The sequence below is a fragment of the Periplaneta americana genome, chromosome 15 (genome assembly GCF_040183065.1).
Source record: "Periplaneta americana isolate PAMFEO1 chromosome 15, P.americana_PAMFEO1_priV1, whole genome shotgun sequence".
Lineage (NCBI taxonomy): Eukaryota > Metazoa > Arthropoda > Insecta > Blattodea > Blattidae > Periplaneta > Periplaneta americana.
Window position 1 is genome coordinate 137,114,913 of NC_091131.1, and position 15,232 is coordinate 137,130,144.

Consider the following 15,232-nt stretch of genomic DNA (forward strand, 5'->3'; position numbering starts at 1 on the left):
TTGTATAATAATAGGTCCAGTGTAGACAAAGAAAATTGAAGAATTAAAGAAAAAGATATCAGAAATAAATCTGAAAGACAAACAAAGTTCTGTGTGTACAAGCTACTGTATAGCTCAACATATAGCAAAAAATTTAAAACCCCTTAATGAAGACCAGATTATAAAAGAGCCCCTGATAATGATGCAGAAGAAATTTGCCCTGGAGAAACCAATTTGTTTAAATCAACAAGCCTTTCCAGAGATAGTTACTCGTACAATCTAGGAAATGGAAAATGTGACAAAACAATTTAAAGACAAAATTAAATCATTTGCGTATAACTTTCTGGCACTTGAGTCAACTGACAGGACTAACACTGCTCAGTTGCTGGTTTATATTAGATGGTTGATATAGAATTAAACATTATAGAAGAGCTGTTAAGATGACGGTATCATTGAACAGTAGAACATGTGGAGAAGATATTTTAGATGCTGTGTGTATAATGTTGGTCTCCAATTTGCATTACTTCTTCTTCTTTCACTGCCTCCTTATTGCCGCCTAAGCAGCATGCCTCTCATCCATTCAATTTGCATTACCATGGGAAAAAATAGTTTCAATTGCTACTGATGGAGCACCCTTGATGATTGGGCGAGAGAATTTGTTAGTAGATTTAGAATTTTTTTTTTCCCAGCATTAATATACCTCATTCAAATTTTGTTAGTATTCATTGTATGATTCATAGGGAGGCATTATATGCTCAATTCACTAGCCTGAACAATGTGATGAGCATAATTGTTAAGACTGTGAAGTATATAAAATCAAGTTCATTGAGACAATTCAAGTTCCAGAAATTTCTAAATAATTTAAGATCTGAATACACAACCTTACCCTACTACTCAAAAGTAAGATGGCTAAACTCAGATTAGTATCAATATTTTAACTGTATGATTTAAATAATTTATGTAACTACCCAAAAACAGCAAATAACCTCTAATAGCCTATATGTTTATTCAGGGTGCAGCAATCTGGCATTTATGATAGTCCTGTGTTGTCACTTTCATTCCTTTAGCATAGCTCTACAAGGAAAGAGTGAGAACATGTTTCATTAACCAGAGCAGTAAATACCTTTGAAGAAAATTTGACAATACGGGATAATCAATTATCTCGTGGAGATATGTGTAATTTCCCTTGTCTGCAGTCCTTACGAATTATAAATCCATTAGTTTGCTACAGAAAGATCCTACAGCAACTAACTGCTACATTTGAAACCAAATTTTCTGACCTAAGATATATGGGAAATGAATTCAGTCTATTTACAAACTCTCTATTTTTCATTCCTTACCATCATCTTTCAGTTTAGAAGATGAATTGAAGCATTTAGAAACCAAAGTTGTTGATTGGAATAAGAAAAATGTACACCAATTTCTACAAACAATTGTCAAGTGAAAATTTCCCCAAGCTACACTCTTTTGCAGCCCTCCTAATGGTAATTTTTGGCACAACAAGAAAAAACATTTTCTAAAACGAGTTTCATAAAAAGTGATGTACAGTCAAAGTACATTGTTTAGGTTCACTACTTCGACTACACACAACATCTTTATCCACCAACATTGAAGAATTAATGAGATCCAAACACTTGCAAAAGTCAGAGAGAAATAACTAAACTGTTCTCATAAGAAATCAACAATGCAAGATGATTTGTTCAAGATATAGCAAACAAGCATGTAAGTGAGCAATGCAGTTTGATACTGACCAAGTAGAAGACGTTTCATTATGTCACAGTGGTAGATGGGGGAACTTAAGGTCATTATTGCACGCTAAGTAATGGTAAAAATAGCCTATCTTCAAGCAGTCATAAATGTAATGCTTTTTATCAGAGTTCTTTCAATTTTAGTGATATATGTAGACAAATTAAGCTTTAAAATAAAAAAGAATGGTTACTCTAAGAGTAAATCTTTACCCTTAAAATAATTATTAAATTTAAACAATTTTTTTTTTTAATAAATTCCCTATATGCCTGAGATCAGATACACTCTATTCACTTATTATAGCACACACTGAATTGAATTTTAGCCACTTACTGCTAACAGATCTAAAACATACCCTACTAAAATTATTAATATATCAAATATTATGGGCCTAGGGTTTATACCAATCTTCATCCTATTTTTTTTTTTAATTTATCAACAGTGATTGGTATAAGCCCTATTCGCATAATATTACACAGATATACTCTATTTTTTTTTTTTCATTGACAGTGATGATTAGTATAAGCCCTATGCCCATAATATTACAGATACCTATATTAATAATTTCAGTAGGTATGTTTTAGTATCTATTAGCAGTAAGTGACAAAAATTCCAATTCAATGTGTACTATGATAAGTGAATAGAATGTACCTAATCATAGGCATGTAGTGAATTTATAAAAAAAAAAATGTTTAAATTCAAAAATTAATTTAAGGGTAAAGATTTACTCTAGAGTAATTATTCTTTTTTTTTTAACTTAATAATGTATACACACATTAGGTTAAGGTTAATTAGCATAAGTGTAACTGTTTTTTTAAGTGGGCACCAATTTCTACAAACCTGTGAAGTTCTACCTGATGGATTCACCACAGAGAAATATTGGAGAGCAAGAACACTAATGGCTTCATTGCCAAAGCCCAGCATTAGATAACAACATGTATACACACATCGTTAAAAAAATGAATGAACTCTGATAAATAGTATCATATTTATGACCAAGCTTTGCATGTTTGTCACAAGAGCTATATTGGACAGAGTAATTTCTTCTGGCACATTAATGACGTCTGTAAAGGTACAAGCAGGTTACAAGACCTCTATGAGTTTTGACTTGTGTTAAATAGAAGCACACATTGTTACATATGTTTGCATTTCAATTAGTTCATTGTGATCCCATTCAGTCATAGAGAAAGTGCACCAGGAGACAAATGCCGTGACCAATATCTACACTCCAGTTGTTTATTTCGGAATTTGAAAATGATTATTTTTTGTAAAGAATGTATATTTTTCGTCATTGTAATAGTTATTTCAATAAATAGGTGTAAATTATTGTTTGTAACATATGTGTACAAAACTTCTGTTGTATATTTATCATCAGATTATTATTTTTGAAATTCAATTGTAATCAATGGCGTGGCAAACATATTTGTTCAAAATGTTTCGATTGTGCAAATCATTAAAATTTAAGTTGCAGTGTTGTCATGATACGCTCCATTATAATTTACATTCACTGTAGGCCTACTGTACCGCCATTTATGCAATGAGCACCAAACATTTGAACTCTCTCCGTACAGGACTGTATTCCTCGATAAATTCAGAGTGACAAAAATGCAAAGTCTGTTTAGGACTACTTGAAGATAGGCTATTTTTACCATTATTTTGCATGCAATTACGACCAACTCCCTTAAGTTGTTCCCTTCACTCGAGTGAGTTGCACAAGCGTGTCATACACTAAGACAGTGATGGCCAACTGGTGGCCCGCAAAGTGCTTTATTCCAGCTCCAGAGTCTGAGGTTTATTTTCAAAATTATAATTTTTACTATTATACTGACCCAGTATTCAGTTTTTATCAGGACACTTCACAAGTTTAGTGTTTTTCAGTAGACTGTATATGTTCTCACTGTTTTGGATATTCTCTTTTAAAGCTTCAACTTGTCCAATGGGACTTGTGTTGAAGTTCCAAAAACAGCAAAATAAGATCACTACAATTCTACTTTACTCCAACCAGGAGGAAGTCTCAGGGGAATGAGACACAGCAGGGTAATGCTCTGAATGAATGTTGTCATAAGATGTCATAAGGTCACACGTGGGTACAGGTATCTCCATTGGCTAACTCTCAAAGCACAAACGATAACATTGATAAACACATACTTATACTACCCTTGTTACAAAATTAGATCACAGTTAATCTCCTGGTCTTTTAATCCCTCCATATAGGAAATAACATATGCAGGAGAGCACATGTTTTTTTTAAACTGACGTTATAACGGTAATATCTATCTACTTCACTCCAATAGATGACGCAATAGTAAGCACATTCCTTTCACGTTTAATCTCCTGGTTGGAGAACAGTACTATAGTTGCATCACTCTTATTTCTGGCAGTCAATCACATTACAGATCAGCTACTGTTGTCACGCCAGGAGAAGGCGGCTGAAGTACTTAGACGGGGCGGAGGGGAAACAGTCGCGCATGCGCACCGCGCTGTTCACTGCAATATTCCTGTTTCACAAACATCTACTGCACGTGTCTATGAATCTTTGCGACTTTGTGAAAATAATAGCGGGGTTTTTACTGTAGTGTTTTATTAGTTTCAACAAGACCATTGTTTTCAGTATACCACAAATCTCGTATTGCTTTAGTTATCCTTTGCTTTTCGTGTTAATAGTGTTGATAATAATATAGTTAATAGAATTTATGTTATTGTATACTGTTATATAGGTTTATAGCAGTTTTTTGTTTATTGTAAATATGTCGACAAAGAGGAAACAAGGATTGACAGTCTATAGCGAAGAAAGGAATATTATTAGAAGTGCAAAATAATTCTGTGATGAAGAAAAAGAACAACAGTGCCTTTGCATTCCTCTTACGAAACCTACAGCAAAGGTAGAAAAGTACTCTAATCTATCCACAAGAATACAGCGTATAAGGAATGAAATGAAAGACTGCACAGAAGAAAGTGCACTGTCGACACCTGAGGGAGAAAAAAATGTAAACGTTCAGACTACCGAAACGCAAATGTAGATGACTTCGACGGGAGATTGACAAAAAAGATATAATTGAGAATTTTTATTTGAAAAAGAGGGCCACCGGCGTAGCTCAGGAGGTAGCGCGTTTGTCTGCTGAGCTGCAGTTGTGCTCGGGAGTGAGTTCGATTCCCGTTTGCGCTGACTACCTGGTTGGGTTTTTTTCCGAGGTTTTCCCAATCGGAAGGCGAATGTCAGGTAATCTATGGCGAATCCTTGGTTTCATTTCGCCAAATACCATCTCGCCATCAATTCAATCGACACTGAAGAAGCTAGCAGTTATTACAGTGTCGTTAAATAACAAGTAAAAAAATAGTACCAAGCTGCAACAAACGTCTACCCTTTTACAAGAGAAAATTGATTTGAAATGAAAGACAACATTAAGACGAATACTGAAGAAAAAGGATTTCAGGTGGAAGAAGTGTGCAGCAAAAAAAAAAAATATATAGAGGAAAACACTGTAAATTAGAATACGTGAAGATATCTACAGCAAATAAGAAAGCTTAGGAAAAACCGATTTTGTATTTGGACGAAATGCAGATAGACAGGCCTACCAATTTAACGTTTCCCAAGTTCTGGCACGATAAAAATGTTACGGGAGTTTTGACTACCGTAAATGTGTCCAGAACACTCATTGTTGTCCATGAGGATGGGGGCGGTGGGGCTAATGTCTGTTGGGAGATTCGAATATACACGGCTGGATCATAAACAGACGATTATCATGGACAGATCATACTCCAGAAATTTTGAAAAATGTAATAATGATAGTCATAGCGACAACACCGAAGATACGGAATCTTTTATGTCTGACTCCGTTCCCGTGTGGCCAAGTGGATGAAGTTTTCAGGTCAGAGTGTAGCGTAAAGTTCCCCTGTCCCGCCTATCTACTCCCCGCGCCAACTCGTAGCGCGAAGACAGTACATTTAAACATCTGCATTTTGTCATTTGCTGCTGATGACATTATGCACTTCCTAAGGCTGTATAAATGGGTATAATTGTGCGCCATTTTGGTTCTTTCATTGTTGTTCACAGCAAGCAGACAAAAACTATCTATACCACACCGTTAAACATTAGCATGTCGTAGCTCCTATGAGAATCAATCGCATTGCAATTTTTAGGATTCATAGATAAATGTGTAAGGAAAGCATAGGAAAAAATCCGGAACCAAAATCTTTTCTGGAAAGTGAAGAAAAAACAATACTAACTTCGAAGTGACCCGTTCAAAATAGACATTGACACCCTCAAAATTTGATAAGTGACAAACTTTATTTTTCACATTAGATTGGAGGTCATAGTGAGCAAATGTTTAGAAAGAATGGAAATTACTTTTAAAAGTGGCTACTACTCAAAATCTTTACTGGTTTTTGCAAGTTGTGACAAGTTAAACAGGAGCAATTTTCCTTCCACAAAGAACTGAAGTTTCAATTTTTGTCTGTTAAAGGAGAAAGAATGGTCGGTTGCTTATTATGGAAATCCTCGTGCTACTTTCTGTGTTTACGAAATCGTGGGCTGAGTCAGAATTGTATTGAACATTTTTGGTGAAAATAAGTGTTTTATCGAAATGGATTATACTTTTCATGTACCTTTAACACACAGAAAACTTGTAATATTCGTTATTTTTGCTCCTATTAATATTTTGCAGAATTTTCACGTTATTTGACAAACACAAGGTTCCATTCCAATCTTTATTTCCTTAGACATTTATCTATGAATCCTAAAAATTACACTACAATTGACTATCATAGGAACCACAATGTGATAATGTTTAACAGTGCGGCAAATAGCATCATCTGCTAACCACAATTGGCAACGAAAGAACTAATATGGCGAATGTTTATACCGACCTAGTTTTTATAGACCCTACACTTCCTAGGATTTAAGCAAAGAGGAGGAGCCACGCCAAAAATAACAGCGATGCGACTATATAAGGGCAATGAACTGATAAAACAAATAAAAAACCGAAATGGTTAAGGAAGAAAAATAATAGTGATAGCTCCCTGAAAGCTGGCGTACCAGAGAATGGTGTATTTACCATTTGTTAACATTTTGACTTTTGTAAAGGATTTTTTTTATATTGAATAAAGTCCACAAATTATAGTGCTTAGTATGTTTTCAAATGGTGTTTATTTTTAAATTGCTATTTAACGACGTTGTATCTAATAATATGTTATTTAGCATTGATGCAATTAGTGACAGCGATATTTTACTTGGCGAGATGAGACCGAGGATTTGCCATAGATTACCCGACATTTGCCATGTTATCACATATTGAGTTGCATCCTCTCAATTATAAGTGGATTTTAAACCATTGATTTCCCTTATATTTAGAAACCACATTGTTATCATTAGGGGGTGGATGTTGATGAAAAGTAATCTTATTTTTCACATTAGGACAATATCTATTAATATAGAAATCCTTTCTATGTTAATATCAACGTAAAAACTTAATTTCTTATATTGCATTTTTCGAACTAATGTCATTTTTATAGTTTTTTTCGGCATTTTTGGGTCATTTTTAATACCTTGAAGAACTTTAAGATCATTTGGAATGTATTTTACTTTCTTCTTTATCAACAGGTCTGTTAAATCTTTTTATAAGCAAATAGGTCAGTAGTAATTACCTTTTGAATAAGTGAATAACAGTGAAGTTTGAGTTTTATAGTTTCAAACAAAGTCTAAAGTCCATCCATCATTCCACTGAAGGCTTCACTTCACACAACGGAAATATAAAATGCTTGACAATAGCTTAGTTAAAGCGAGGGTTTTGACCGCTACTGTTCTTTTGTTGCTACGAGGGTGTCTTTAGAATTTGTTTGGAAGGGGAGAAACTTTCACTGTGTCCTGGACAGGACGTTTTGTCCCCATGGAAGGGAAGAGACAGTATTTTTAACACAAAGATTGTAAGAATGCAAGCTGCACCCACAATTTGTTTTGTCATTCACACTCCCCTATACAGAAGATCTGGTAAAGAAAGTGAAGAACAAGAGGAGGAGGAGACGGAGAATGAAGGCACTGACATTGATCACCACTAATTGAAACACATTGTAAAATACATAGTTTTCCCTTAAAACCTTCACTTTTTTTTGCATGCCCTTTTCCTTTATCTTAGCCAAATTCCGGGAAGTTGCCTCCTCTCTCCGAGATTTGTAGGACAATCATTGAAACAAGGTGACTAACTTTTAAGAAATTGTGGTGCGAGTACTTTGAATAATATTTAAAGTCATTTTCTTTTAATTTCATGTCATTTTTCCATTAGTTTAAGGGCATTTTAATGATCATTTAAGTATATTTTAGGTCATCAACATCCGCCCCCTAGTTATCATTAAATAGGTTGTATACAAGGATTTCAGTTATTAAAAGAAGCACCATAAAAACTACATTCTGTAAGATTTTTATGCTCATATCTGCTCAAGGAAGAAGAATTTTTCTTGTGACTTCTGTGGTGAGTAATGACAAATTTCCAATCATCTGACCTTTGTTTATTAAAGTATATCATTATAACTTCTATTTTTCTTTCCGTATGGATAAAACTAAACACAAGACATGATCTGGCCCCTGATGAAATTGCTTAAATTAAACTTGGTGCCCAAGAGACATTAAGTTCGCCAACCCTGCACCAAGACTCCTTTAAAAGTAATCTGTTATTTAAAAGTTGAGAACTATTTGCTCCTTTCATGATTTTATCCAGCAACTTCAATTCCTTCGCTTAAACCAGTTGCTGCAATTAACAATGCCGTTGCTGCTGAAGAAGGAAGAAAAGCTGCTTGCTCTTCAGCCTGGTGAGACAAGCAGACTGTAGGGTTCTGCCTGACGACAAAAGTAGCAGTAGCAGTAGTAGTATCTATTGCCCAGGCACTTGGAAGTTCTCCATTCACCTTCTAACTTCCCAGCATAATTTAGAGTCCAAATCCAAAAGATTTGATGCCAAAGCTGGACATTTTCGTAAATGTTCTTGATTCATCAAAGAGTCTTTTAGGTTACACAAGATGTATTTTGGTGAACCAAAAATTCCAATTTCAAACTAGTGTGCCAATTAGCATTCGAAATTTTGCTACTGCATCAAGTTGAGGAGAATCAGGTATATGTTCTTTTTCAGTAAGCAATACTTACTTACTGGCTTTTAAGGAACCCGGAGGTTCATTGCCGCCCTCACATAAGCCCGCCATTGGTTCCTATCCTGAGCAAGATTAATCCAGTCCCTACCATCATATCCCACCTCCCTCAAATCCATTTTAATATTATCTTCCCATCTACGTCTCGGCCTCCCCAAAGATCTTTTCTCCTCTGGCCTCCCAACTAATACTCTATATGCATTTCTGGATTCACCCATACGTGCCACATGCCCTGCCCATCTCAAACGTCTGGATTTAATGTTCCTAATTATATCAGGTGAAGGATACAATGCGTGTTTTCAGTAAGCAATACTGACCAAAATTTATTATTACTGTTTTCTTAAATTTTTTTTTAGAATTTTGATTTGAAATTGTGTTTGAATGAACAATTTGGCACTGTGATAAGATTTTTTAAGGGTACTTTAATTCCCCCCTCCCCCCCCCCCCAAACAATCTGCAATCTCATTGTCCATAATACCACAATGGGTAGGGATCCATTGGAGACACAGGTTTTCATTTGTTTTGCCAGTATGTGTATGGATGATTCAATTTCTGCAATTTTGGAATTTGTAGGAATATTGATTGAAGCTATGGCCTGGATTGCAGAAATTGAATCGCTAAATATAAGCGACAAAAGCAGATGCGCGTGCCAGTTGTTTGAGAAACAACAAATCAACATGCTCCTAACAGGAAAGAAATTGAGAGCACAGCTCGATTCTTTCCTAATGCCGAACTTGGAGGAAAAAATGAAACACTCATGCTCAGAGCTCAGAGAGTCAGGTGCCTGAAAGCAGGCAAGAAAACAAGACTGTGCAAACAGGGACTTGTGGACAAAAAATAATTCCCTTTTAGTGTCTGCACGAGTGATTTTACTGTATGTAACTTCACTAGAAATAATTCCACCGAACAATAAAGATGTTTCAATTCTTGTCATCCACTAGCTGAACGAAACAGTTGGCAACCCTAGGTCAGTACATTAATTCTCTTCTGATGTGCATAAGCTTAGCAGCAGTTAGAAATCAGAAAGTAACCACTAAAAAGTCTATACTCCACATCAGTAGAAAATGCATCTGAAGGTCAAATCCAATGTCTTGCCCCTCCACTCCGCGAGCCTTAAAACTTCGCGCAATGTTGCAAATTAATGTTATCTCTACATCAGCCCACGCATATCTTGAATCAGCACAGGTCACACAGTGTCAAATGGTGGTACTATATGCATGTAAGGAAAACATCAGTCTTTACCGACACCCATATTGAAAGCAGCATGTTAATTTTATTGTGCAGAGTGATTGGTCTTTTAATTCATGTCTATTGTATTGTTTTATTATTTTTCTTTTGTTATTTTGCTAATTTCGTTTATTGCTCATTTTGTCATTATGGACGGAGAGGCTGGATCATCTATCTACAGTACACCAGTTAAATGCAAACGAATGGGACAATCTGACTTGCAAAATCTCAGCAAAAGGACTGTTTACAGTGTTATAACCTTCTTAAAGATCTTGCAGAATATCCCAAAAAAATTGTTGCCATTGATTTTAGAAAATCTCAAAATCTGACTGCAAATATGTGTGGAATTTCCAAACGAAATGTAAACAAGGTTTCGAGAAAGAGCTCAAATCTACAGAACATCTTGTGAAATTTTCTACTCCTAGGAAAGCAATCAAATGACAGTGTCATGTGACAGATCTCTATGACTTCGATAAGGACATGTTGCGTCGTTTTATTGCATTGGGAATGAATATATTTCATGCAGACATATTACAGTGAATACATTTTATCTTTCTACACTCACATGTGGACAGCTGTGCTGTGCTCTGCCATTTCCGCTCTACATCCGCAAGCATGGAAAGATAACATTTATGCACTATATATTTAACATGTATGGGCTAATGTTTTCCTAATGGGTATATTTCTCATTTATTCAAAGAACGGCTATATTTTATTGAGATTAATCTATTCTGCACAGTCATATTATACGAGTATTTAACATATTATATGGACGAATATCTCGAAAACATATATTTCTGATTTTTAAAGAATGACTGTATTGTACTGGGGGTTAATCTCTACTGTGGAAGTGCATATTAAACATGTATAAGCCAATGTTTGCATAATGTGCATATTTCTCATACTTTAAGAACAGGTTGTATTAAACTATTAAAGTATTTTATGCAGATATATTAAATAGTATTAAACATTAGGGATCAATATTTTCATAACAGGTATATTTCTTCAAGGACAGTTATATTGAACTGGGGATTAATCTATTTTATGCCGGTGTCACTTTTGTAGTAAAAAAGAAATATGTAGGTCAATGTTTTCATTCAGGGGTATAGCACACTGTGCGGTGAAGTTCACTGGAAATTTTCTTTCAGTAAACATCTTATGATTGAACCGAAGTGGCAACTATACATTGACCTTGAAGTGCATATTCAATTGATGCAGACTATAATAAAATTGTTTCAAGCATTGTGGTTTCATAGCAGCAGCACACAGCATTTTATTTCATGTTTTCAACTGCATAGATTATTCAGCACCAAAATTCGACATGGACGAGAAATACTTGATAAATTTTGCATGGAACACTCATCAAGGGCAGTTCTTCTAGATTTTGTAAATCTGACACAGGCATCATAGTTTTGCTTCCTACACGGAGAAGCCATGTTAAGGATTTTTCACACAAACTTTTTTTCACCCTCAGTTGGGTTTAACCTAAACCTTAAATTATAGCTTTGTGCTGGGAGTAATAAGCATACAAATTTTTCTGTGGAAATTGACAGAAAACTTATGGAAGTTACAATATGCCAAATTTTCTCGCAGCGAATTATCACTGCCATGCAAAAGAGGAACACCACCGGTGATGTGGGAACTTTCCCTGCTAATTCAACACTGAATGAGTTCCAGTTCATTTCATCATTTTATTACAGTTTGTGTTAATTTCTTCTATTATTAGTTTTGGACATTTCATATACAAAAACTGAACTAATATATACGGTTTATATATCAAATATTACCAATATATTAAGCAAATACCATACATGAATATGAGAATGTCACTGTGGGAAAGATGTTGACTGAATATGGAATAACTATGAAGTATTTTAAAGTCATTTAATTTAAATTTCTTTCTTCCCTACCAATTTTACACTATCTTCAATTTTTGAAACAAAAAAGGATCTTGTATTCGAGTAAATATAGTAATCAAGTTGATGTTTATATATTTTATGTCGTCAGTTTATAATAAAACAGTTGATGTTTACATATTTTATGTCGTCAGTTTATAAGCAAAATACATTAAGTTAAAAGTATTACTTCTATGAAAAAGGCATTGCAAAGTTTTTCATAAAACTCAATCCTCAAAATTTTATTTTTAGTAAGTTGTTTCTCTTTATGTGGATTTCATTTTTCAATTCTAAGTTCATACACATTCATTATGTACATTATATACGTCATTTTCTCAGAAGTAATATTTTTGACTTAATGTGTTTTGCTTGTAAACTCATGATGTACAAATATTCATTAAAAGGAGAAAAACTCGTAACTTACTATTACCTGGATTTTTTTCTTAAAACAATGTCAATATTTCGTATTTCATAGTTACCTGACAAATACAGTTCAATTATAGGTTTTGAATTAATAGTGTAGAATAATATATTATGAAACTTTAAAACTTCAGTGTTAAAATAGTCACTCCCCACCCCCCTCCACTACAGACCCATCTACATTAAGCTTCAGATGCACTGCAGCCCATGGCATATTGTGCTTACCCGAGTTAATTATCAATATCAGCTAATTAACCCTGTATGCATCTCTCTCATTTAGAAATAGTTCGATTAATGCAACATTAAAACAGTTAAAAGAAAGGTAATGTATCTTAAACATGCCGGACTGCTGATTCCAGGTTGTGCTCCATGGCAGGACTGATGCTGCTGATGAAGCACAACTTCAAAAACGGTCGTCTAGCATATTTAAGATATTAACTATTAACAATTTTAACACTTTAAAGTTTTTAAGTTTAATCATATTTTAAATTAAAGGTTTGAAGTTTAATCATATGTTATATTAATATGTATCATAATGTGAAACAATAAAATAATGAACTGTATTAGCATTTTCAGTATTATGTGCTATACTCTTCATTAAATATCGCAATTAAAAGCCTTTTGCAGGTATATATTTAATTTTAAGGGAATAAAAATAGGAACATTATTGTTTTCAATTCTATTCTTATAAGCAAGTGGAACTTCTGTAATGATTTGTAAGTAATAGTAGTTTCAAATTTATGTACAAAATACCTTGCTTCAAAACAATTCAATACGATTAATTTCTATTGTGAAATGCAGAAAATACAAAATAAATATTAAATTACATCTGATTAAATCTTCCTTACTTCTGTAAATGAATACATATAATAATAAAAGAATGAGCTATTCAATTACATTACAAATACAATAAGAAACACAAATGAATAAGAAGTTTTATATAAAAGTACATTTCGAAACAAAAATTCCCTTCTCTTTTACTTACTCTATTTACATTGTAATACACTTAAATAAATATGTTTAATCTTTGTTTGCACTTACATAACATCAACGGTACTTTCTGAGTGGCTTCATATTTGGACTGCTGACGGGCGACTTTCGAATTGGGCTGTGATCGACATTTTCCTTGCCTGTAACACTTGTTGAATTATGCTGATGGAGAACAGTCTTCCTTGCTGCAGTGGCCCTTTGCTCATCTTTCAGTTTGTCAATTAATCGCTTTTGAGAGCGAACTTGGCTTTCGAGTTTCTCAATCTCCTAAACAATTAAATACAATGTTACAAACTATACTAAAATCTAAACATGTTATACAGTTCCAACCAAATATAAAACAATGAAAAGGGAGAATAATTAATCTCATGCTTCAAGACTGAAGGCAGATTGACGCATTAATTTACTGTGAGCTCATTAGTAATTCCATAAACCTAACATAAGCACATAGTGTTATGGCATAGTGATGAAAATGGCAGACCACTTGCTACAAAGTAAGAGTTGAATACGATTACTCTGTCTTTGGTGATCTTATGATTACCATAATTTTCTCTGGACCCAAGTAGTGATGGGGTGTGATTTGAAGACCTGTGACTTTGTCACTGTAATAGGCTTGTCACTGCTTCCAACTGTGACTATAATCAAAATCACAGCTCCGAGAAATCGTCATCTCAGACTGATATGTGATTCATAGGTTTGGCAACTGCTGTACATATATGACAGCTCCAGAGTCCAGACAACTGCAAGTCGAAAGATTAACTTGCAAGACAACATATATCTTGGATCTAATTAGAATATATTTATTGTCCCAATCTAGAGCTTAATGAGGACAACTCACCATCGGCACATCACAGATAACTCAGGTCAGAGTGTGTTTTGTTTTTAGTATACTTGCCACGATAATCACTATTATTTGCAAAGACATTGCAGCGATATATTAATTCAATTCGTAGAAGAGCAGTAAACATAATCGGCTCGTGATGGGAAACAATGAAATGTTCTGATTAAATATATTGCTAATTTATAATTATAGTTCATATTGCTAAAAACAATTAATTCTGACGAACTGAACAATTTAACACTCGTACTGATTTCTGTAAAATATCAAATATTCGAATGTTATGGGATGTGTGCAAGAGAAAACTGAACATCACTGGTCACCAGTTAGAAGTAATGGTTTGGGTCTCAAAACGAGGATATGTATTCAGTACATTTCGGACTGTACTATACTTTTTGATTGTAATGTTCATAATCATTATGGTTTTGTTGCGATATACATGCCCCTTGCAAAGAAGAGTCATATACCTTAATGTTGTAAAATGACCACGAATTGAAGAGTTGAAGAGCCCAGACAAGCTGGGATTTGCAGCAACAAGAAACTTCTACATTACACCAAAATTGATGATTACATTACCCTTGGAATGTGGTATGTATTGCCATCATCTTTAATGAATGACTGAATGCCAGGAAATTACAACATTCGCAACTGCCAAGAACCATCCAAACACAAAAATCAGTGACAAAATCACTTATTTATCACAGCGATTTTTACAGAGCTGTCACAGTTCAAATCCAGTTGAAGGTTATACATTTTTTCGGATAAATCCAAAACCCAGCTTCCTTAGAAAGGGAAGTAAAGCCAGAGTCCTAAGTCACACTAAGTCTGTGACATAGAAGAGAGTCCTACAATACTCTATCAATATTAAAGAAATTGACATTGTATTGCATGACTACATATCCTACTACCAGAAGCAGTTGGCTATCCAAGCTATAATAAGTCTCATTCTTACATTGTAGTATGTGTTACATTGAGTATGTTCCCAAGTGTCAGGCAAAAGCCA

General features: G+C 34.3%; 1 protein-coding gene across 3 annotated transcripts in view; it reads right to left on the reverse strand.

Moving 5' to 3' along the window:
* The window catches only part of LOC138715376 (myosin-11-like), a 135,663-nt gene that overhangs the window by 13,260 nt on the left and 107,171 nt on the right, over positions 1–15,232 (reverse strand). For all 3 annotated transcript variants that reach the window (XM_069848227.1, XM_069848226.1, XM_069848225.1), the window contains one exon: positions 13,443–13,658. In XM_069848227.1, the coding sequence (XP_069704328.1) occupies positions 13,449–13,658 (210 nt within the window). In that variant the 3' untranslated portion in view covers positions 13,443–13,448. The remainder of the gene's footprint in view (positions 1–13,442; positions 13,659–15,232) is intronic.